The 25964-nt window shown below is 41.7% G+C and overlaps 2 protein-coding genes across 12 annotated transcripts in view; one reads left to right on the top strand and one right to left on the bottom strand.

Moving 5' to 3' along the window:
* Positions 1 to 25964, bottom strand: part of rap1gap2b (RAP1 GTPase activating protein 2b) — a 71121-nt gene that overhangs the window by 3888 nt on the left and 41269 nt on the right. For all 9 annotated transcript variants that reach the window (XM_010864225.4, XM_010864226.4, XM_034293481.1 and 6 more), the window contains one exon: positions 1851 to 1955. In XM_010864225.4, the coding sequence (XP_010862527.2) occupies positions 1851 to 1955 (105 nt within the window). The remainder of the gene's footprint in view (positions 1 to 1850; positions 1956 to 25964) is intronic.
* Positions 5256 to 8992, top strand: LOC114839545 (E3 SUMO-protein ligase KIAA1586). 3 transcript variants are annotated; one of them, XM_034293485.1, is made up of 3 exons: positions 5256 to 5401; positions 7524 to 7734; positions 8396 to 8992. In XM_034293485.1, the coding sequence occupies exons 1-3, from the start codon at positions 5391 to 5393 to the stop codon at positions 8945 to 8947; spliced, it is 774 nt and encodes a 257-aa protein (XP_034149376.1). In that variant the 5' UTR covers positions 5256 to 5390; the 3' UTR covers positions 8948 to 8992. The 3 variants fall into 3 exon arrangements, with proteins under 3 accessions (XP_034149376.1, XP_028977067.2, XP_028977066.2); XM_029121234.2 differs by lacking the exon at positions 5256 to 5401 and adding an exon at positions 6396 to 7280; XM_029121233.2 differs by lacking the exon at positions 5256 to 5401 and having other exon boundaries at positions 6396 to 7734.

Below are 25964 nucleotides of genomic sequence, written 5' to 3'. Positions count from 1 at the left end.
CAAGTCCTTAATAATTTATGATTCTTTAAAGGGATTGTTTTGAATTTTGGCAATTAACCCCTACATCTACTTCCCCAGATTGATATGAACTCAAAGACTGAAAGTCTATTGGAACATCTAACTAGTGTTACCATAATAATGTATGTATTTAGCTAGCTGATGCACTAGTAAATATTTAGCTAGCTGATGCAGTACCACTAGCCAGCAAAGGGTCATTAAACACATTCTAATTTCCTTCATGCTGGACACAGAGTCATAAAATGGTATCCTTGAGTTGACTGGGCCATGGTGAACTTAACGTTCTTAACTGCCAACATCTTTAGCTTTAGGTAAACCAGACAGCAGGATATTTTTTTTCACTGGAGGCATGGCCAGCAGGGATTTCCTGAGTCACTCTAGTGATTCCCCCAGGCAGTGTTAAGCGAAGCTAAGCGAAGCTAAGCGAAGTTATGTGGGAGCCATTACTTCTTGGTTTGCAGAACAGTATGGATAAAAATGCATTTTCCCACTGGACAGTATTATCATTGTTATATACACATTATTAGTGACAAACAACTTTAATACTGAAATAAACCATTGAATTTCCTTATTTATCATGCAAATCTACTTTGGTGGACTTTAGCATGCTTATTGACTGATAATTTGCCTAAAGGTAATTGCCAACGTCTTAAGTAACTTTGTGATAACTTGAATGGAGAGTTACCTATTTACGTGATAACACTGCACTTTTTTGATAAATGGAAGTATCTCTGCTAAGAATCAGGTTGTGTGCAGCAGTGTTTGACTTTTTGTGTTTTAAATCTTTTACATATTACCTCCCACTGACTTCCCTTTAAACAGATAACACAACATACATCAGCCAAAACAAAAAAGTGAAATCCTGCATTAAGCTTGTCCTTGTGAGGTCTTCCCGTCACTCCCGGTCCGACTCCTCCCTGCCACGCTCCGCACCTGCCACCAGTTCACTTCCCAGCACGCATGAACGCACCCAACACTCCAGATCCCAATCACCTGAATATTGAACACCTGTGCCCTGTTAACCCCTCTATTTAGCCTGTGCTCTTCCTCCCCTCCAGCGTGAGGTATTGTTCCCAGTGGACCTGCCAAGCAGTCTATCGCGCGCGCTCATTACTTTGTTGATTCCCAGCCTGTTGTGTTCTCTACCCTCTTGTCCCGTCCTCTCTCCTCATTTCCAGAACCCTGCGTCTTGACCTGTTCGTCTGCCCCGTCGTGTCTCTCCCTGCCTACCCTACCTGTGTCGTTACCTGTACGGACTGCCTTCCCGGAATACCGACCTCCCTGCCTGCCCCTGGATATCCTTGCCGTCTCTCCCGTCCTGTACTATAGCCTCCGCGGATTGATCACCCGGCTTCCTGACCTACTTGCCTGCTTCTCGGTTTCGCGTCTCTGCTCATCCCTGCCTGTGCCTTCGCCTTCAAGGACTGATATTCTGGTTTCCGACTCTCTGCCTGTCTTCATCGTTTGTGTGCTTGCCTACTCCCTTGTGCGACGTAAACAATAAATCTACCATTGCACTTCTGCAATTGGACCCACACAACTCTGGTCCTGGTGTTCATTACAGTCCTAAATATAACAAATACCAAATCCATTAATGATTTCATCCTCCAACCTTTCTTTCATTAATTTGCTAACATTATTTTATTAAAAAAATAATAAATATTTTAAAACATATTTCAATACCATATTCATATTTCACTTAATTTTACATGCCACCAAGCTGCCTGTAAGCTAATGGGAAATTCATGGTAACCCATTTGTAGTGCACCATTTCCCCCCTACCCCTATATGTCTTTCCTATCTCCACAACCTCCATCCCTTTCCTCTCTCACCTCAGAGATGCTATGGGGAAGCACCCCTCCACTCAAACTTGCTGGCAGGCCTCCTCCACCTTTTCCCATCATCTCCATGGACACACTTCGTCCTCGCATCGCCCTCTACCAGAGGGAGAGTCAAAGAGAAAAAGAGACATGGTGAAACATGGTAAGATTGACAGAAAGGTTCTTTTGAGTAAAAATATGTCGAGATAGGAATATGGAGGTAGGTAAGGTGGGAAGCAAAAGATGCAATGAGCAAAAGAGATAGAGTTCATTGTGTCAGTGTGTGATGTTTAATGTATATATATATGTGTGTGTGTGTGTGTGTGTGTGCACTGTAAAAATTAAGACTTTTGAAACACAAAAACCTGTGTATTTCACAACGCGTTTTAGTGCTAAAACCAGCTCCTAAATCTGTGAAAAGTTAAGGGTAGTCAAGAGGACTCCTAAGTCACTAAGACCAAATCACAAACAATCCCAAAATGGCTGCTGCCAGCAATCCACGTCATAATCAGGTCAATGTTTTAGAAACATTTATTGATACTGAGCTTTTAAAAAGGTGTTTCCTTAATCGTGAGGGTATTATGTCAGGGATGCACTCACTTCACCAGCCAAACAAAACAACCCAATAACACCAAAGATCAAGGTTGTGAATCCACTACGCTACTTGACCACAGGGAATATGCAGCTCAGACAAACTATGTATATCTCTGTCATCTGTCAGTAGAATATTCAATCAAACAAATGATAAATGCCCTCTCCAGACCCCATATTGTCCGGCAAATAATTTGGATTCGCCAACTACAAAACTCACTTCATGGCCACAGCTGGACCAAGTTTCAAATTAAATTTGTCAAATGCACCGAATAAACACAGCGTCATCCTGCACAATGAAATTCTTGTGACATGGGACTTGACAACTACATACTGAGAATCAAGAAACAATAAAGCAAGAATATACATAACACTGTACACTAGCAGCAGCTTAAAAAGAGTACTGTAAACTAGCAGCAATATGAGTAGTAGAACTGAATATTGTAAATATGGCTAGAATGGCAATAATATACACCAATCAGCCATAACATTATGACCACCTGCTTAATATTGTGTTGGTCCCCCTTTTGCCACCAAAACAGCCCTGACCCATCGAGGCATGAACTCCACTAGACCTCTGAAGGTGTGCTTTGGTATCTGGCACCAAGATGTTAGCAGCAGATCCTTTAAGTCCTGTAAGTTGCAAGGTGGGGCCTCCATGGATCGGGCTTCTTTGTTCAGCACATCCCACAGATGCTTGATTGAATTGAGATCTGGGGAATTTTGAGGCCAAGTCAACACCTTGAACTCGTTGTGTTCCTCAAACCATTCCTGAACCATTTCTGCCTTTTTTGGCAGGGCGCATTATCCTGCTGAAAGAGGCCAATGCCACCAGGAAACACTGTCACCATGAAAGGGTGCACAGCATTTAACAGCAATTTGAGCTACAGTAGCTCATTTTTTGGAATAGGTCCACACGGGCCTGCCTTGGCTCCCCACGTGCCTAATATATCCCACCCACTGACAGGTGCTATGATAACGTGATTATCAGTGTTATTCACTTCACCTGTCAGTGGTCATGATGTTATGGCTGATTGTTGTACATAATGTAAATTAGCAGCAGTTTTAGAAAGAGATGGATGAGGAGTATGAACAATATGGGTAGAATTATTGAATATTATAGATGCATATGAGTAATGTGCTTATGAATGGTGACATAGGACGCTACAACTATGTAGTGAGAATTAAGAAAAATAAATATATAATTCAAAAATATAGCAAAAATATACATAACACTGTACAATAGCAGCAGTATAAAAAGAGTACTGTAAACAAGCAGCAATATGGGTAGTAGTATTGAATATTATAGATATGGCAAGCATGGCCATAATATACACAACAATGTAAACTAGCACCAATCTTAGAAAAAGTAGGATGGGGAGTATGAACAATATGGGTAGAAGTATTGAATATTATAGATAACATATGAGTGTCATATATTTCTGAATGGTACATATAAATGAATATTCTAATGCACGTTAAATATACCTGAAAGGACATCAGAGCATCTGGAATGTTCATGTGTGATCAGTATGATCATAGATCAGTGTTGCTGGTTGAGGAGCCTTATCTCCCATTGTATTCTGTGATGTGTCACAGTCCACCCCACTTGTCTGGGGTCAGAGATGTGTTAGTAACACTCCAACCCATCCCAATAGTCTCTTTCTCCAGAGAGAAAACAAGCTTATAGCCATTTGTAGGTCATATCTGGATCTCCTCAAAGCCTCCAGGTCCCCAGAGCTATAGGTGGAGGACCATGCTCTGAGCTTAGAACGGACATTACAATTAATCCTGGGCTTTTAGTTGATGAATGTTCTGATATTGACACTCGGGAAGATGTCATTGGGGATATATGCTGAGAAAGTCTGTGTATTCATCAATGTTCCCATCGGCTGGATCCCAGAACATCTGCCAATTTGTTGTTTCAAAGCAGTCCTGTAGAGCAGTAATGGATCCCTCATTCCAGCATTTAACTGTCTGAGAAACCGGTTTATCCTGTTTCAGGTGTTGTCTATAGGGTGGGAGGAGCAAAATCGATGCGTGATCAGCCTTACCAAAACCTGGGCAGGGTATGGGTATGTAGCCATTTCATATTTGTGAATGACAATGGTCAATAATCTAATCACCATGATTAGGAAAGTTAATGTGCTGGTGGAATTTGGGCAAGACTTTCCTAATATTTGCCAATTGCCACCCTGTGGTGTATTTGGTGCTATAGATGGGACACATAATTGCCTGAATTTTTGCACCATCAAAATATGAACACACATATCTTTAAGAGCTGCCACACATTTTAAAGGCTGATAATTAGCTAAACATATTGTCATGAATACACAGACAAAATAGTGCATCCAATCGCAGAGCACTATGACGTTTTAATCATAGCGGTATGCAAAAGGTTGGTCCACGAGAAGGTCCGATTAGGTAGAGGCAAAAGGTATAAAAGGACTAAGGCAAAGTGGTGGTAAAAACACTATTGGGAAGGCAATGGTCTGGTACACTGTTGTGGACATTTTTGAGTTAAGGTACATTTGAGAAATGTATTTTCTATCACCTGTTATGTAACAATTTTATTTGATTGTGACACACGTCTGTATAATATTAGAGGATTATTAGGTACTAGCAGGGTTCGAAATGAGGGGGGTATGGGGGGGTCTCGGACCCCCCATAAGTCATTAGGGACCCCCTATAAGAAATTATTTTTAGATTTTGGGGGGTCCCCGACAAATATTTTTAACATTAAAAATGATTGTGAAAATTATAGGTCTTTAGTGACGTTTTAAATTTATAACAATAATTAATTTATTTCCCAGCGCGATTGGGCAGCAATCAGGGCAGCTATTAGCATCACAGATTGTTGTTGTGGTCCTCCGGCGCATACAGTAGGCAGTCTACGGCGCAGACACGTATGTTATTGTTGAACGCGGCAAAAACGAAGCCTCACAAAGAGTGAAATCCCCAATGAAAATCATGTAAGTGCTTCGATTATGTTTATATCTCCATAATAATGGCTTATTATAGTAAAATATTTAGAGTTCCTATATCAAAAGTTGCATTAACTAACTTTGATACCCAGTGTAACGAAACGTAATGATTAGAAGAGTGCGTTTGCCAACGTTAATTCTTGCTGTATGTGTATGAAGCATAGGTATGAAGCCAAATAATCTGCCAGCTAACAGCAGACATATTGAAGTTAGACTAGTTATTCAAAGCTAGCAAGCATAACAACCTAATGGTCCAGTCAGTGATTACGAAAGATAACGAGGACTTAATTAAAGTCTGTGAGTTGATTAAAGTGAATGTAATTTGAGCATGAACGAGTGTACATGAACGCTTGGTAAGCTATCTAGGAAGCTAATATTATTTTTCTTAATTTAGAATCCTGCATCATGGAGAGAAAAAGAGGAAAAAGAAAGATCACCGACTTTTTTCAAGGGTCAATTTTTTGCCTTTATTATACCATGGCTGTTGTTGGGTAAAATTGTAGATATATTGGTCAATTGTTCACATGTGTCTTCATTAAAATTAATTTAATATAGCCAAATGTTTTACCATAATAATAGTAATTAAAACAATATGTTGCACTATAGAATACAGTTAAAAAGGCCAGCTCACAGCAGCCCAGCCCAGCCCAGCCAAATCCAGCTCAGCTTAGGCCAGTCAAGCAATCCCCCGCCCAGCCAAGTACAGCAGAACTCAGCACAGCACAGTGCAGCCAAGCACAGCGCAGCCAATCACAGCCAAGCCCAGCTTAGCACAGCCAAGCCCAACTCAGTGCAGTGCAGCCAAGCACAGACCAGTGCAGCCAAGCACAGCCAAGCCCAGCCCAGCCCAGCGCAGCGCAGTGCAGCCAAGCCCAGCGCAGTGCAGCCAAGCCCAGCGCAGTGCAGCCAAGCCCAGCGCAGCGCAGCCAAGCACAGCCCAGCACAGCGCCGCCAAGCACAGCCCAGCACAGTGCAGCCAAGCCCAGCCCAGCTCAGCGCATCACAGCTCAGTGCAGCCAAGCCCAGCTCAGTGCAGTGCAGCCAAGCACAGCCCAACCCAGCCACGTATGGCCCAGCTCAGCCCAGCCCAGTTTAAACAATGGTCGGATCAGTATCCTTGGTTATTCGTGAAAGATAACAAATTAGGATGCACAGCCTGCAAGGAGGCAAAGCGACTATTTACAACACAGAAGGGTGTTCAGATGGCAGAGGAGTGGATTAGTGGTGGTGTGGGAGGATCTAGTATTCGGGCTATGCGCAAGATGATCTATAAACATAGAGACAGTTTAGCCCATCAAAAAGCTTTATGTATAGAGAAACAGAGAGAGAAAGAAGTCCTTCCAAACATGGCTGCAACAGTTACTGCTTCTCTATTTGAAGAAACTGCCAATGCTTTAAGAACTGCATATTTTGTGGCAAAGGAGAGGCTGGCATTTACAAAAATGAGCTGCTTGGTTTCTTTGCAGGAAACAAATGGTGCAAAAATGGGCCAATTGAACAGGTCAGAACACGCCTGTATTAACATGATAGAACATGTGGCTGTTAAGATGAAAAAAACGGTGATATCTAAAATAAAGAACAACGGGTCTCTCCTTAGTATTACAGTAGATGAAAGCAGTGCATTTGGCATTAGTTATCTGGTCATTTATATAAGAGCAGATGTCACGGGTAGAGGGGATGTGGAGAACATATTCCTTGACCTTGTTGAACTTGATGAGGGAACAACAGCAGAAAATGTATATAAGGCACTTAAGAACAGTCTGATGATGGCAAAACTGGATGATGAGTATTTGAAGAATCATCTCATCAGTATCGCCACTGATGGAGCAGCAGTGATGACCGGAAAAGACAGTGGCCTCATTGCAAGGTTAAAGAAAGATTTCCCTTCACTTAAGAGTGTGCATTGCCTTGCACATAAACTAGAGCTGGCAGTTCACGATTCCCTAAAATGTGTGACAGGATGTAACCACTTTGAACATTTTATATCAAAGTTGTACACAATGTATCATCAATCTACAAAGAATGCACGACTCTTGTCTGAAGCTGCCTCTGCGGTCCATATCAGCCTGCTAAAAATCGGGAAAATATTTACCATCCGCTGGGTTGCCAGCAGTTACAGCACAGTGAAGGCAGTCTGGAAGGATTTCCCAGCTCTTGCACAGCAGATGAGAGCAGCATTCGAAGACCGCACATACACTGATGCTGAGAGAAAGAAGTACACTGGGATGCTGAACAGACTGACCAGCACAGGCTTTGTTACAGACCTAGCCACCATGAGAGATGTGCTTCAGGAACTTAAAAGTCTTTCACTGAAACTGCAAGTGAGTACCTATTCATCTTTTGTACAGTGTAACATGGGTTCGTTCTATGGTGGTTTAACAAAGCTGTTAGGGGTGTGTAACAATATATTGTGCCACAATATATTGCAATACAAAAATGCTAAAATACGTATAGTGGATAGTGACAATACAGTATAGTGAATAGTTCACCCAAAATAAAAATGACTGTGTGTCTAGTGTCAGTACTACATTAAACTACTATTCAATGTTGTTTATAATGTATAATAATGCAATGAGGGAATATTTGTAGGTCCTGATAATGCCAAACGTCTTATGTTACCAGAATGTTAAGCATAATTGTCTAAAATAATTCAGTATTTTCAGCTTCAGAATCATGAATATTTTTATTCTGGTGTCACCATTGTCCTTGAGTTACAAGCACCAAGTCCAAATTTAAACCCACAATGTAATTTCAAAGTTAGCATTTTAATCAACAGTACATTTTCTGTTAACCTTTTATCATATGTCTTGGGAGTATCGCAATAATATCTTATCGTGAGTTCAGTATTGTGATATGTATCGAATCGTGACATGAGGGTATCGTTACACCTCTAAAAGCTATAGATTGTAGCGTACATTTAATGGTTAGATTGATACTTCATGCCACAGAAATCTAACTATCTCTTTTATACATACATTTCAGAAGAGGAGTACATCCCTAACAGATGCCAGCCGGGACATTAGACTGACAATGGAGGTTTTGGATGCCATGAAGACACAAGGAGGAATGTCAATGAGAAAAGCTAAAGAATATTTGATGGAGGGAACCTTTAAGGGAGTAGCCCTGAAGGAAAGCACAGAGAAGGTAAATCAGCTTCAGTTCTTTCAGGCAGTGATCGACAACCTGTCAAGTCTTCTTCCAGATTCTGAACTCACAAAGTTATTGAAACCATTAGACCCTCACATCTGGCCCAAAACAAGAGATGAACTGATCTTGTATGGGGAGGACGAGATATATGAACTTGCAAAGGATCTGGGTGAACCCGCCAGAGAGGCTGTTGAAGATTTCTGTTCCTGGAAACTGCAAAAGGATCAAAGTGGGAAGACCTTAAGAAGATTGATAGTTGCAAGCCAAACATATCTAGCAACTTCAGCAGAGTGTGAACAAGGGTTTTCTGCCATGAATGATACAGCCAGTAAGACGAAATCGCCTGAGGGTCAGAAGTCTCTCAGCTGTCTTGTTCGTCGACATTAATGCACCCCCATTGGAGATGTTCGACCCTAAGCCTTTTGTGATGTCCTGGCTTAAAGAAGGGCACTGCCCATCTACTGCAAAGAAGGCAGCAAAGGAAGCAAAGAATAAGAGAGAAGACAGACCACTGTGGTCCATTATGTGTTGATGTTGGACCTCCTTTAAAGGTCTAGAGCAGGGGTGCCCGCCCAGTCCTGCTCCTGAAGAGCTACTGTTCTGTAGGTCTTCTCTCCAACCCCAGTTAACCCTAACCTGATGAAGTTGTTAACAAATAAATAAAATATGTGCCTAGTCACTTAACATGTTGATTTTGAATAATGTGGTTACTATTGGATTATTGTCATTTTAATGTCATGTTAGAATATCTTACTTTTTTTTTTTTCGTGTCCCTTAAGATTTTACTTCAGGTTATAGATTGACTACTTTAAAACAAAGTAAACCATCTAATGCAGGTACAGTCTCTATATACATCATTATTATTCAATCCAGCGGCTAGTTGTTTTACAAATTCCATTAACATAAGGGATGAGAAATGTTATTTGTATTTGATCAAACCCTTTGAAGGTGCATGGTGCTGCCATAATGAGTACACCTGGTGGATTTAGGTAACTTAGTTAACTTCCTTGCTCAAGGAAAGAATGACCTGTTATTCACTTTGTCATGTCAGGGATTTATATAAGGTGCTGTAACTTTGTTGCTCCAGAATTAGAGGGTTACCTGTTAGATTATAGCCATGCCACTTCTCCAGACACCACTACAATACTGGGACTAGCCCAAACCATGAAAAACATGTCAATATAATTTTGCCTGCAGTGTATAGTGTAGCAAGGTAGTCTTCAGTATTTTTTATAATTACATTTTAGGGGACCCCCCAAGAGTCCTATGTCATTTCAAACCCTGGGTACTCTGACCATGTTTATCTGCTTAAACTAAGAAGGGGATCAGTCCTTTGTTCCTTAGGATTGTGGCCCTTGGGGGGAAGTAGGCAATCATTGGAATGACAGTTAACATATGTTTCTTCAAGGTGTGTATGCTGAGACAAAAAGGTTTGCTTGCTATTGCCTAGCTGGTTTGTTTCTCGAGATAACACTGCTCTGTCCTATGAGATTGGAATGATAAGGGGTTTATTCTTCAAGACTAGGGTTCGTTATCCTTAGATCAGTAAACCACCCCCCCACTCTAGGGAAATTGGGCTAAATAACAGTTATGTTAGCTGACCTAGCCCTGATGATCCTGCCACGAGATGAAGAAGGCAACCACAAACCGATGGGAGGAGCTAAGGAAAGCTCCGGTTCTGGACGTTTGCTGGGGAACAGAAAGATCAACTGCATGACATCATGCCACGCTGATTGGGTCCATACCAGGTACATCTAATCTGCTATCCATGTAGCTGAAAGAGGAGCCTGGGGTCGACAACACACGCTACAGGAGTGCTTCTGTGTTTAAAGATTAGGCACAGTAAATTGAAGTCACTGAGGAAAAAGTTTAGTTTTTTGGTACTAGTAACCATCACTTCTGACCCGGCATGCACCTATAGAGCCCTTAGCAAAAATTGGTGATTTTGGCATTAACAAAGGAGAGCACAAAGATTCTCCTGACCTGCCTGATAAAGCAGCTAGAATGGAGACAACTAGAGCTGTGTCATCGTAACCTGCATTTGAAATATGAAGGACAACATCTTGGAATATACATCTGACTTTTAAGTTCTCTTACAATTGGTCACCCAAGAAATGGTTCGTAACTGTGTTTTTGGAGGAGCAGAATATTTGAGATGACTTTGGAAGTACATCTTACTGGAACCAAGAGAGAACTTTTCAGTGAATCGAGCATTTGGCATAAGAGGACTTAGTACCAGTGACAAATTGAGGGATATATTCAGTGATATGTGTTTACACCCCCAAGTGTGATGCTACATATCCCATACTGTCAGCAGAGGTGGGGGACTCGAGTCACATGACTTGACTCAAGTCTGACTCAAGTCACAATTTTCAGGACGTGTGACTTGCTTGATTAAAGTATGAAAATGACTTGACTTGACTTTGACTTGAGAACAAGTTACTTGAGACTTGACTTGACTTGAAGTGGAAGACTCGACAATGACTTGAACTTATAATAAACAAACAGCAATAAAATTATTTTATATGTTGTGACATCAGCAGCACTAATCAGCGTATGTGCCTTTAACGCTGCACAATTCAAACCGCGCCAAACATGGCGGACAGTAACGTTAGTCGAGCTCCACAAATAGTATCGTTTGGATACAAGGACTTTGAACTGGAACGTGTGAATAAAAAAAGATTTGCCAGATGCAAAATATGCAACAACGTCAAATTTCATTCGTCATTTTAAGAACCACAAGGAAAGGTAAGAAAGTAATCTCTTTATTCAGTTTCACTAAGATCTATAACGATTAAGTAATGAATTAATCTTTTGTTTGTCATAATTTGGCCTTGGTTGCATATTTTATTTTTTTTTCTTGTTAGAAATGTGACCATTATCATTACAGAATACATCTGGTAAATAGATGTAAGGGAATCTGACTATAACAGTGGCATAGCCTGAATTTTAATGTTGATGGCCATCTTAAAATGAACGGGCATGTATATTATTACACATAGGCCATAATGTCTGTATTAAATGTGCGCCTTTTCAAGTGTTTGTGGACTGCGTTTGGAAACTAAAAAGCATTGTGCTTACACCATAACAGTTAACTTTACTGCATGAAAGGCTAACATGGAGGCGCCGATGTGATTACTAGCACCTAAACATTTCGAAGAGGTTTTTTTTTTTTTACTCATACAGACAAGAATAATTACAGCGTAATTACATATTCAGTCACAATAATTAGTTTATAAGGTTGTTATTATTAGCCCTTATTACATGTATTGGCTGAATTCCAGTGCAGAATGCGTGTTATTTCTTGATAACTGACCGTTGCCATTAAAAACAGCGCGTTGCTATGGACGCAGCAGGATTCTAACCAGAGACGGAACGGACTATTTTCTTTAGAGGAAGCAATACAATCGTTTTTAAATCAATAAATTCCTTTTGAAATCAATATTTTGTGTCAAATTATTGATTTATTTGGTAGGTAGCCATGTAATAAGCGGGATAAGGTATAGCGAGGCGGTTGTTATAGCGAATACAACCCCTTCAGGCAGATTCAAGATCCCTCCGCTTCGTCCCCCCAAAAAATTGTACCGCGGAGGAGACATTTTTTTTTTAAATCGAGCTTCGCACCAAGCGCACGTAAGAAACAGAGGACAGTGTGTGTGTGTTCATCTCTTTAGTACTGTGACTTGACTTGAAACTTATAAGGACTCGACTTGACTTGCTTAGGGTGAACCCTTGACTTGACTTGACTTGCTTGATTTATCTGAACTGTGACTTGAGACTTGACTCGAGACTTGATGGTTAAGACTTGAGACTTGCTTGGACTTGACCATGTGTGACTTGTCCCCATCTCTGACTGTCAGTATACAGGTGCTGGTCATAAAATCTGAATATCATCAAAAAGTTGATTTATTTCAGTAATTCCATTCAAAAAGTGAAACTTGTATATTATATTCATTCATTACACACAGACTGATATATTTCAAAGGTTTATTTCTTTTAATTGTGGTGATTATAACTGACAACTAATGAAAATTTTAATATTACTTAAGACCAATACAAAAAAGTGATTTTTAGAAATGTTGGCCAACTGAAAAGTATGAACATGAAAAGTATGAGCATGTACAGCACTCAATACTTAGTTGGGGCTCCTTTTGTCTGAATTACTGCAGCAATGCGGCGTGGCATGGATTCGATCAGTCTGTGGCACTGCTCTGGTGTTATGAGAGCCCAGGTTGCTCTGATAGTGGCCTTCAGCTCTTCTGCATTGTTGGGTCTGGCGTATCGCATCTTCCTCTTCACAATACCCCATAGATTTTCTATAGGGTTAAGGTCAGGCGAGTTTGCTGGCCAATTAAGAACAGGGATACTATGGTCCTTAAACCAGGTACTGGTAGCTTTGGCACTGTGTGCAGGTGCCAAGTCCTGTTGAAAAATGAAATCTGCATCTCCATAAAGTTGCTCAGCAGCAGGAAGCATGAAGTACTCTAAAACCTCCTGGTAGACGGCTGCGTTGACCTTGGACCTCAGAAAACACAGTGGACCAACACCAGCAGATGACATGGCACCCCAAACCATCACTGACTGTGGAAACTTTACACTGGACTTCAAGCAACGTGGATTCTGTGCCTCTCCTCTCTTCCTCCAGACTCTGGGACCTTGATTTCTAAAGGAAATGCAAAATGTACATTCATCAGAGAACATAACTCAGCAGCAGTCCAGTCCTTTTTGTCTTTAGCCCAGACACAAGGAATTCGACAGCTGAAACCCATGTCTGTGCGTGGTGGTTATTGAAGCACTGACTCCAGCTGCAGTCTACTCTTTGTGAATCTCCCCCACATTTTTGAATGCGTTTTGTTTCACAATCCTCTCCAGGGTGCGGTTAACCCTATTGCTTGAACACTTTTTTTTCTACCACATTTTTTCCTTCCCTTCGCCTCTCTATTAATGTGCTGGGACACAGAGCTCTGTGAACAGCCAGCCTCTTTAGCTATGACCTTTTGTGTCTTGCCTTCCTTGTGCAAGGTGTCAATGGTCGTCTTTTGGACAGCTGTCAAGTCAGCAGTCTTTCCCATGCTTGTGTTGCCTGCAGAACTAGACTGAGAGACCATTTAAAGGCCTTTGCAGGTGTTTTGGGTTAATTAGCTGATTAGAGTGTGGCACCAGGTGTCTTCAATATTGAACCTTTTCACAATATTCAAATTTTCTGAGATACTGAATTTGGGGTTTTCATTAGTTGTCAGTTATAATCATCAAAATTAAAAGAAATAAACACTTTAATTCCACACAGACTGATATATTTAATGTATAAATTATACAAGTTTCACTTTTTGAATGGAATTACTGAAATAAATCAACTTTTTGATGATATTCTAATTTTATGACCAGCACCTGTATATGTGTCATTTGAAATTACTTCCTTTGACAATGTTTTTAACATAAAAGGTTTGCTGTATTATGTAATAATTCGGTGTAATGAAAATGTGTGGTCTTGGAGTTAATACGCAGGTAATGGTGTAGAAGCATGTAAATGAGGATCCGGACATTTCCGATTTTTTTAGTTCTCTAATCATTAGGGTAATGATATGGACAGGGTCATGTTGTTACAGAGCACTGTTTTACTGTTTAAGGATTGATTCCAAGGGTTGTTTTGGTATCAAGAGGATGGATTGTTGTGGACATTTTTTAATTAAGGTACATTTGAGAAATAAGTGTTTTTGTTTCAACCGGAATCAATAATAGAGGCAATATTTGCCAATCGAACCCCTGTTTCGTCTATTTTTCCACCTGTCCAGCCTGGTTGTTAGTGAACGGCAGACCCCAAAAAAATGTAGGGTGTCACTGATTAAACATAAAGCCAAGAATTACATACTGACAAGTCAAGATAAGTTCAACTAATTGTCAGCCTCTTACATGTCTGGCAATCCCAATCATCTTTTGATGGTGTTATAATTTGTGCAATTAGGTGTCCCATCCATAGCCTGCTATACTTTTGTGCTGGGGGATTGGGTCAATTCTCTTTCCCCACTAAGTTCTCCTTCTCCACTATAAATCGTTGTTGATATGAGGAATGCATTTTCTGAATTTTCCCAGTCTCCTCCTGTTTTAAACTTTAGGAGGACATGAGGTCCTGCTCCACACCTGCGGTGTCCCTGTCCTTGTCCATCTGGTCATACTTCTGACCTAGTCTAAATTTGAATAGACCCTGGATTTAGCCCACATGCATTTCAATTGGACTCTTAATATCTCACCCGGCACAGCCAGAAGAGGACTGGTCACCCCTCCGAGCCTGGGTCCTCTCTAGGTTTCTTACTAAAATTCGGGCCTTCTAAGGGAGTTTTTCCTAGCCACTGAAATTCAACACTACTGTTGTTTGCTCCTTGGGGTTTAAGGCCGGGTGTCTCTGTAAAAGCACTTTGTGACAACTGCTGTTGTAAAAAGGGCTTTATAAATACATTTGATTGATTGATTGATTGATAGCACCAACTACACCAGGTGGCCAAGCAATGGCTATGTTTCTTTTGTAGTTGGCAAATTAGGAAACAAAAAAAAATTCTGACGATATGGGGTCTAGAGAGGGAATTTATTGTTTGATGTAATATTCAAATGACAGATGACTGAGATATACACTCACCTAAAGGATTATTAGGAACACCTCTACAATTTCTCATTAATGCAATTATCTAATCAACCAATCACATGGCAGTTGCTTCAATGCATTTAGGGGTGTGGTCCTGGTCAAGACAATCTCCTGAACTCCAAACTGAATGTCAGAATGGGAAAGAAAGGTGATTTAAGCAATTTTGAGCATGGCATGGTTGTTGGTGCCAGACGGGCCGGTCTGAGTATTTCACAATCTGCTCAGTTACTGGGATTTTCATGCACAACCATTTCTAGGGTTTACAAAGAATGGTGTGAAAAGGGAAAAACATCCAGTATGCGGCAGTCCTGTGGGCGAAAATGCCTTGTTGATGCTAGAGGTCAGAGGAGAATTGGCCGACTGATTCAAGCTGATAGAAGAGTAACTTTGACTGAAATAACCACTCGTTACAACCGAGGTATGCAGCAAAGCATTTGTGAAGCCACAACACGCACAACCTTGACGCGGATGGGCTATAACAGCAGAAGACCCCACCGGGTACCACTCATCTCCACTACAAATAGGAAAAAGAGGCTACAATATGCATGAGCTCACCAAAATTGGACAGTTGAAGACTGGAAGAATGTTGCCTGGTCTGATGAGTCTCGATTTCTGTTGAGACATTCAGATGGTAGAGTCAGAATTTGGCGTAAACAGAATGAGAACATGGATCCATCATGCCTTGTTACCACTGTGCAGGCTGGTGGTGGTGGTGTAATGGTGTGGGGGATGTTTTCTTGGCAAACTTTAGGCCCCTTAGTGCCAATTGGGCATTGTTTAAATGCCACGGCCTACCTGAGCATTGTTTCTGACCATGTCCATCCCTTTATGACCACCATGTACCCATCCTCTGATGGCTACTTCCAGTAGGATAATGCAGCATGTCACAAAGCTTGAATCATTTCACATTGGTTTCTTGAACATGACAATGAGTTCACTGTACTGAAATGGCCCCCACAGTCACCAGATCTCAACCCAATAGAGCATCTTTGGGATGTGGTGGAACGGGAGCTTCGTGCCCTGGATGTGCTTCCCACAAATCTCCATCAACTGCAAGATGCTATCCTATCAATATGGGCCAACATTTCTAAAGAATGCTTTCAGCACCTTGTTGAATCAATGCCACGTAGAATTAAGGCAGTTCTGAAGGCGGAAGGGGGTCAAACACAGTATTAGTATGGTGTTCCTAATAATCCTTTAGGTGAGTGTATGTACTTTGTCTGCGCTGCGTAGCTGCATTTTCCCTGTGGCCAAGTAGCGAAGAGTTGTCACAACCTTGATCACAACCTTGGGTTGTTTCTGCTTGTTGAAGTGACAGCATCCCTGTTAAAAGTTCATTATCATTAAATGTTTCTAAAATCTGATCTGATTACAAGGCCATTTCAGGATAGTTTGTGACTTGGTCTTAGTATCTTAGGTGTTCTCTTGACTACTCTTTAACTTTTCCCAGATTTAGGAGCTGGTTTTGGCGCTACAACGCTTTGTGAGATAATCTTAAACCACAAATTTAGGAGTTACTCCTAAATCAGCAAGTTAGGAGCTACTTTTAGCCTTAAGATATTTTGTGAATAAGGGCCCAGATCCTCCATGGTAAGGACTTGGTACCATTGGTATATCAGCCTTAAATCAATATGTCAATGTTGCAGTTTGGCAGTACTCCCTTGTTAACTGCCTTAGCTAACTAACGTTTTCTAGCTAACTTTAGTGTTGACGATTTTTGAGTTTTGGAAATGGTAGCTAGTTAAATTGGAAAATGCGGGTAGGGAAGCTGATATCAGGACTGGTTTCTACTTAGCTAAATGTAATATTTAAAACCTTTCAGCTTCCATATGGCCAAGAGTGAATCATACATAGCTTGCTATTTCAATACAATATTGCAATCTTGTTGTGGTGTAAATTGGCACTTTCACTGTTATTTACCGAGTATACTGTATGTTTTTTGTTCCTCATAGACACTAATGATTGGCAGACCTGTGGACAGTAAAGTAAGGGAAAGATTTACTGTCTGAAAACCTCTGGTTCGGATGCAAGAAACTGGGTAACTTGACGGGAAAGTGTGTGTATCTCTATGTAAATTTCAACCCATGCAAATGCACAGTCTAATGGTTGAATATGCTATTTCAGAAAAGCTGGTAGAGCAATGTCAACTAAAACACATGGGGAAAATCTTATCAATAGAAATATGAAGTCTGCAGGAATGTGGGCTAAATCCAGGAACTGTTTCCTGTGACAACGTAGGCCTTTAGGCTACGGATGTAGCAAGTGTCAAAACCCTACAGCCTGTAGGGCTTTTGACTGTTACTACTAATAGGTTGTAAAATGAAGCCCTTTCAATGAGCATATCCATAAAGTTTGAAAACAAGACGAACAATAGCCCCATGTGCATTTGTGTAAAGCAACACATGCGACATGGCATATTTTACCATACACTACAGTATGCCGATTAAATTAAAGATACTCAGTTTTACGACCTAGAAGTTGGTTTTTGAATGAGTTATAGCCTTGTCAAACTTTGGCTTACAATTTGTAATTTGACAAAACTCACAATATATTTCAGAAATTACATTTAAAAGTCTCACAGAATTAAAATGAATAAAACATAAAATAGGTAAGCGTATTCACCACCAATCGTATAAAACAGCCAATAAGCCTACTCAAAATAAAAGATATAGGCTGTACCTCGAACGGTTCAGCCACTAAACGAAAAATGCATTTAACTAAAATGTAACTATCATTTTAAAAAAAGGTCTTTCCAAGAGTCAGTAATCTTCTATAAAACTTCTGAAATGTTATATACTTTCTTCTTCTCTAGTCTACTGTTTCTTTTAACAGATCTTCCAATTGCAAGACAGCCTCGGTTGTACCGCCACGACGGTAAGTCTGTCTGTATGTGTTAATTTAAAAACATTTGCATCCTTGGTATTATTGGGTAGTCATGGGAAATCAAGGCTTTCTGAAATATTCAAGGCTTTCTTCAAATTGGCCGAAAAACTGTTATTTCTCTCTAGGCTTTTAAACTCACTGCACAGTGGTTTCTGCTGATCAGGAATAAATATCACATGTTCAATATTGACATAGATGTATTTTCCGCAGTATGCTACATGACTTTCTGAAGGGAAATTAAAATGCTCTGTTCGTATCAAATGTTCTTCTTGCCTTTCCAGCTAGCATTTTTCAGCTATGAATCTGTTCTAATGTTTTGCATTATTAAGGCAAGAGTGTCATAAGAAATTATTCAAAGAACAAAAAACAGTATCACGTACACTCAAAAAGTCAAACATGATCTGGATTCGATCTTGCACCATAAGTTAAAAAGTGGTAGCATGCGACACAACCCACTGTGCCATTGCTGGACTGGTAAGGTTAACAACTTTTTAAAATAAATTACTAAAGAAGGTGACCAGTAGAAGTTGCTGTTTGAAGGTTTCAGGCATTGAACCGCCCGAACAACCATAGAAAGAGGCTTTGGAAAAAGCATGTGATCAAACGAGGCTTCGGACGTCATCTATCACGTGGTATTACACTGACGCAAGCCTCGGCCCTTTCGCCCGGATTCAAATGGGTTGAAATTTCAAAACATGCCTCAATCTGAGATTTTTGTTCAATCTCCTGCCCACAATTATTTAAAAACGTTTGCATCCTTGGTATTATTGAGGCTGCGGAAGAGAAAATATTAACATAACTCATAAGAAAATAAATATAACTAGATAAGTACATTTCCTGAAGAAAATGTGGTGTGCTTTGCTAGCTGTAGAAAAGGTATTCATGGCTTTACATAGTGTTTACCTATCAAAAGGTTTGGAGTCAAGAGATACTGATGGTGAGGGTAATTAGCAGAAATGTGGATACATGACATAGTTAAAGCTAATAAAAGTGTTGCCAATGACCTATCTCGTGTCTGTACCTCGAACGGTTCAGCCTAGTAGTTAATTAACACTAATTATGCTAATTAGCATACATAATATCGATTCATTTGCAGTGGGGATAGCTTAAACGTGTGAATCGAAGTTGGTTTTGTGTCTGTAGCTCAAATGGTTCAAAATATACAGCCTAGTAGTAAAAAAAAAGAATAACACTATCATACGTAAAATCGATAACCGTTTCTTAATTTGCAGTAGGGATAGCTTAAACGTGTGAAACAAAGTTGGTTTCGTGTCTGTAGCACGAACGGTTCAACAGAAACAGCCTAATAGATAATTAACGCTAATTACACAAATTGCATACGTAAAATTAATTAACGTGCCATTATATGAACAGGGTATAGCTAAACTGGCGAAGCGAAATTGGTTTCATTTCTGTAGCTCGAACGGTTTCAAAGATATAGTATAATAGTTAATTAACGCCAAGTAAGATAAATAGCATATGTAAAATCGATAAACGTTTCATAATTTGAAGTGGAGAGAGCTAAAGTGTTGGCTTTATTCTGTAGCTCAAACTGTTCAAAAGAAACAGTCTAAAAGTGAAATAATGCTAATCACGCTAATTAGGGTACGTAAAACCAATAAACAAGTCAATATATGAACTGGGGATAGCCAAAACAGGTGAAACAACATCGGTTTAATGTCTGTAGTTCGAATGGTTCAAAAGATACAACCTAACAGGTTTTTAACGGTAATTACGCTAATTAGCATATGTTAAATCTCTAACCGTTTCTTAACTTGCAATGGGGATAGGAAAAACATGTAAAACAGGTTTCGTGTCTGTAGCACAAACAATTCAAAATATATTTTCCTTTGGAAATCAAGGTCCCAGAGTCTGGAGGAAGAGAGGAGAGGCACAGAATCCACGTTGCTTTAAGTCCAGCTGTTGACCAACTTTATGGAGATGCAGATTTCATTTTCCAACAGGACTTGGCACCTGCACACAGTGCCAAAGCTACCAGTACCTGGTTTAAGGACCATGGTATCCCTGTTCTTAATTGGCCAGCAAACTCGCCAGACCTTAACCCTATAGAAAATCTTTGGGGTATTGTGAAAAGGAAGATGCGATACGCCAGACCCAACAATGCAGAAGAGCTGAAGGCCACTATCAGAGCAACCTGGGCTCTCATAACACCTGAGGAGTGCCACAGACTGATCCACTCCATGCCACGCCGCATTGCTGCAGTAATTCAGGCAAAAGGAGCCCCAACTAAGTATTGAGTGCTGTACATGCTCATACTTTACACGTTCATACTTTTCAGTTGGCCAACATTTCTAAAAATCACTTTTTTGTATTGGTCTTAAGTAATATTGAAATTTTCTGAGATACTGAATTTGGGATTTTCATTAGTTGTCAGTTATAATCACCACAATTAAAAGAAATAAACCTTTGAAATATATCAGTCTGTGTGTAATGAATGAATATAATATACAAGTTTCACTTTTTGAATGGAATTACTGAAATAAATCAACTTTTTGATGATATTCTAATTTTATGACCAGCGCCTGTATGTGGACATAAAGATACATAATCTTTAATTCAAAACTATTGACAGATAAACATAACCGAATTTAACAAATTACAGAACTTTGCAATAATTTATTCATAAAAAAAAATCTACAGAAAATACAATTCCAAAGTGTGGAAAAGTGAAAGGATATCCCAGCTTCAAAATCCAACATTGGCTTTAATAACGTAATGTATCCAATAACTGTTACTGTTTATCAGTCTTAGTTCGACGGGTAGGAATGTTGGCCCACTTAAACTTCTGAGTCATTGTGTTGTAGATTTGCATGTTTTGGACCACTATACTGTATCAAGATCCATGTTGGGTTCAGCTTCAACTTTTTGACAGATGGCCTAACATTTTATTCAAGAATCCTCGTTTAGAATATGAAAATCATATGATGGTTGGGCTGGGTGGCCAGACCCTGAGGGAACAAAGCAGCCCCAAACCAAAATGCCGCCACCACCACCATTCTTTACGATTGGTGTGAACAGCACACCAGTATGGGAGAAACCTATAGTTGTGCTTTGCATTTGGCAAGCACACCTAATAATAATAATAAGAAGTAGTATGGGAGAAAGTCCCGGTGCCTGTCAGTAGAGAACAAATAAAGCTTTGGACGTCATTTATCACCAGGTGATCATACATGTGAGTGATACATATCTTTGAGAGAAACACAGCAGTAAAAACATTCACAGAATATGGTGTATCCAATGCTTGATTTAAGATTTCATCATCATCATCTTCCGCTTATCCGGGGCCACCCTATCTCTAAGGGATCGTCCAGCCACCCTGCGGAGAAAGCTCATTTTGGCCGCCTGTATCCGGGATCTTATACTTTTGGTCATGACCCAAAGCTCATGACCATAGGTGAGAGTAGGAACGTAGATTGACTGGTAAATCGAGAGCTTCGCCTTGCGGCTCAGCTCTTTCTTCACCACGACAGACCGATACATTGACCGCATTACTGCAGAAGCTGCACCGATCCGTCTGTCAATCTCCCGTTCCATCCTTCCCTCACTCGTGAACAAGACCCCTAGATACTTAAACTCCTCCACTTGAGGCAGGGACTCTCCACCAACCTGAAGTGGGCAAGCCACACTTTTCCGACTGAGGACCATGGCCTCAGATTTGGAGGTACTGATTCTCATCCCCACTGCTTCACACTCGGCTGCAAACCATCCCAGTGCATGCCTAAGGTCCTGGCTTGAAGGGGCCAACAAGACATCATCCGCAAAGAGCAGAGACGACTTTGTGTGGTCCCCAAACCTGACACCCTCGGGCCCCTGGCTCCGCCTAGAAATTCTGTCAATAAAAATTACGAACAGAACCGGCGACAAAGGGCAGCCCTGCCGGAGTCCAACATGCACTGGGAACAAGTCTGATTTACTGCCGGCAATGCGGACCAAGCTCCTGCTTCGGTCGTACAGGGACCTGACAGCCCTTAGCAAAGGACCCAGGACCCATATTCCCGAAGCACTCTTCACAGGATGCCGCGAGGGACACAGTCGAATGCCTTCTCCAAATCTACAAAACACATATGGATTGGTTGGGCAAACTCCCATGAACCCTCCAACACCCCAACACCCCGTAGAGGGTATAGAGGGTATGGTCGGCCCGGACGAAAACCACACTGTTCCCCCTGAATCCGAGGTTCTACTATTGGCCGTATTCTCCTCTCCAGAACCCTGGCATAGACTTTCCCGGGTAGGCTGAGAAGTGTGATCCCCCTATAGTTGGTACACACCCTCCGGTCCCCCTTCTTAAAAAGAGGGACCACCACCCCGGTCTGCCATCCCAGAGGCACTGTCCCCGACCGCCACGCAATGTTGCACAGGCGTGTCAACCAAGACAGCCCCACAACATCCAGAGACTTGAGGTACTCAGGGCGGATCTCATCCACCCCCGGTGCCTTGCCACCGAGGAGTTTCTTGACCATCTCTGTGACTTCAGCCCGGGTGATGGACGAGTCCACCTCTGAGCCCTCATCCTCTGCTTCCTCAATGGAAGACGTGATGGCGGGATTGAGGAGATCCTCGAAGTACTCCTTCCACCGCCCAACGACATCCCCAGTTGAGGTCAACAGCTGCCCACCTCTACTGTAAACAGCGTTGGTAGGGCACTGTTTCCCTCTCCTGAGGCGCCGGATGGTTTACCAGAATCTCTTCGAGGCCAGCCGATAGTCCTTCTCCATGGCCGAACTCCTCCCAGGCCCGAGTTTTTGCCTCCACAACCACCTGGGCTGCAGTCCGATTGGCCTGTCGGTACCCGTCAGCTGCCTCAGGAGTCCCACAAGCCAACCAGGCCTGATAGGACTCCTCCTTCAGCTTGATGGCATCCCTTACTTCCGGTGTCCACCACCGGATTCGGGGATTGCCGCCTCAACAGGCACCGGAGACCTTACGGCCATAGCTCTGAGCGGCCGCGTCGACAATGGCGGTGGAGAACATGGTCCACTCGGACTCAATATCTCCAGCCTCCCTCGGGATCCAGTCGAAGCTCTGCCGGAGGTGGGAGTTAAAGATCTCTCTGACAGGAGACTCGGCCAGACGTTCCCGGCAGACCCTTACAGTACGCTTGGGCCTGCCGAGTCTGTCCAGCTTCCTCCCCCGCCATCGGATCCAACTCACCACTAGGTGGTGATCAGTTGACAGCTCCGGCCCTCTCTTCACTCGAGTGTCCAAGACATACGGCCGCAGGTCAATCACGCCCCTCCAGGTGTCACTGTCGTTGCCCACGTGGGCGTTGAAGTCCCCCAGTAGAACCAGAGTCCCCAGTCGGAGCACTTTCCAGCAGCCCTCCCAGAGACTCCAAGAAGGTTGGGTACTCTGCACTGCCGTTCGGCCCGTAGGCACAAACAACAGTGAGAGACCTATCCCCGACCCGTAGGCGCAGGGAAACGACCCTCTCGTTCACCGGGGTAAACTCCAACACATGTCAGCTGAGCTGGGGAGCTATAAGCAAACCCACACCAGCACGCCGCCTCTCACCATGGGCAACTCCAGAGTGGTGAACAGTCCATCCTCTCTCAAGGAGTGTGGTTCCATAGCCCAAGCCCTTCGTAGAGGTGATCCCGACTACCTCTAGTCGGAACCTCTCAACCTCACGCACGATCTCAGGCTCCACGTCCCTAGAGCTAGTTTCCGTGTCCAGGGATCGGGTTGTCTAGGCCCCCGCCTTCGACTCCCGCCTGATCCTCTCCGCACCGGCCCCACGTCGCTCCTTCGGGCTGAGCCCGGCTGGGCCCCATGGGGAAAGGCCCGGCCACCAGGCGCTCGCGTATGAGCCCCAACCCCGGGCCTGGCTCCAGGGTAGGGCCCCTGCTGCGCCATACCGGGCGACGTCACAGACCTCAACATTTTTCTCATCATTAAGGGGTTTTGAACTGCTCTTAGTCTGACCCGTCACCTAGGACATGTTTGCCTTGGGAGACCCTAAAAGGGGCATATAGCCCCAGACAACATAGCTCCTAGGGTCACTCGGGTAATTTAAGACGTGATTTAAGATGTGATATTTAAAAACTGACAAGCAAATATTCCTGATGTAGGAATTGTTGCAGTGTTGCCAGTGTTATCATCAAAACATTATGACAAAGTAATCACTGGGACTCAAACTGGGCTTTGTAGAACAACTGTATATCCAGGCACAGTCCTACATGTTCAGCCACCGGCCTGGTGATGTACCTAGCGAAATTACAGGACATATTCTAACAAAAGTCTACGGTATTGGCCCTACTCGTTTGTTATTGATAATTAATGATATGTAGCAGGAATGTTTTGACACTCCCTGTCTTGTGAATTTCATTAGTTCTTGATAGTTAGGCTGAAGACTAATTTATTTTAATAAGTTTTAAAACATGGTTGGCAAGCGCCATGTCTTTAAAACAAAAACATGAGATGGTTGCGTGACGTCTGAAGCTTGAAACGTCATCAATCACGTGATACTGTTGCTCGGATACAAGTCACGGCCCTTTTGTTCAAGCAGGCTGGGTTGAAATTTCGGAGCCAGCCTCCAAGCCCTGTACTCGCGCGTGCTGTCATTGCTGTTAAGATATGGTGGCTGAGTGGGTTGAGCAACTGTTAAATGTGTAGATGGGTTCGTATCTTGCCTAGTGAGGATGTTTTGTTTTTACATGCACATCTGTACATGTATTTTCATGCAAATTATTCCCAATCTGACATGCAACAGTATATTATTAAAGTTTAATACATTATCTGTCTTTTAAGTGAACACAGCCGAAAGAGATGTCTCATTGAAAAGATGTGGACACTATTCTAGTAGCCGTTCGCTAACAACTTTGTCATGATCCTGACATGCGAGAAATTAAAGACCATAAAAAATACAGTTTTGAACATTGTTGATTGGTTGTTGCATTGGTTCTCCCATTTTCTAATGCAATATTTAGGTGCAATATAATTGTATGTGTATGATGCCGTGGAAGAATTTTAAAGAAAAGGTTATTTGGCTATAGTTGCTAGTTGCGTTGTACAGTGTTTGCAAAGTTTATATGAAAATGTTTAAGACTGGGGGATTTCTGTAATTTTGTTTCTTTCACTATATTACATAGCCTACTCAACTTTCAATACTGTAACTGAATCATCTTGTTTTTGATAAATTAAAATCCTTGTAATTTGAAGGTTAATTATAGTATTACTCGCAATGCCCGCAATCTCCCCAATATTGCATGATGCGAGTCAAATGTTCTTTCTTCCTTTTAGAGAAGCGGGTTAGTTTGGCTCTGTTCACCTACAACAATCAAGCACGACGAATAGGCGTGGAACACCCTATATCCTACTAGTTAGAAAGTGCCTTGTAATTTAAAACAAGCATGTTCTGAAATCTCTGTCGTCCACAATCAAAAGTTGTTTTTTTTTCTCAGAAGAAAGCCTTGGCCCTTTCACTTCAAGCAAACTGGTTTGAAATTACAAAGCAAGCGTTGGGGCCTTGGCTTCATGCATCCCATCACTAAATAATACTGCTCGCCAGCGAGCTAGAGTTTTATAATGGATGTTTTTCCAAAATATCATTCTTTATTGTGGTTAGAATCTTAAAAATGCAATAGTGTCTACAAAAAGTGTGCCATAACAACAAAGGTGGTATATTTTCCGACTCGGGGGAGGACGGGCTGCAATCTACGGCTTTTCCTTTTTTTGAAAATGTTTTGCAAATTTTTGAGTTTAGCCTTAAACATTACACTTCATAAGAAACGTTCAAACTTGGAGTTATGTTAATGCATGACAAAATTATTTAATGTTGAGATGCAAATATATGACGAGGTATTAGGTCCGAATCGGTCCCAATACTGGCATACTAGCTTACTATACTAAACAGTACGTACC

The sequence above is a fragment of the Esox lucius genome, chromosome 7, assembly GCF_011004845.1.
Source record: "Esox lucius isolate fEsoLuc1 chromosome 7, fEsoLuc1.pri, whole genome shotgun sequence".
NCBI classification, from domain to species: domain Eukaryota; kingdom Metazoa; phylum Chordata; class Actinopteri; order Esociformes; family Esocidae; genus Esox; species Esox lucius.
This window is presented reverse-complemented; position numbering and strand designations above follow the sequence as displayed.

Excerpts from the sequence above, each read along its gene's own strand:
- LOC114839545 (XM_029121233.2), top strand. The coding sequence starts at position 6,481 with ATGGCCCAGCTCAGCCCAGCCCAGTTTAAACAATGGTCGGATCAGTAT. Across the intron at positions 7,735-8,395 it reads GTCTTTCACTGAAACTGCAA|AAGAGGAGTACATCCCTAAC; the intron begins GTGAGTACCTAT and ends CATACATTTCAG.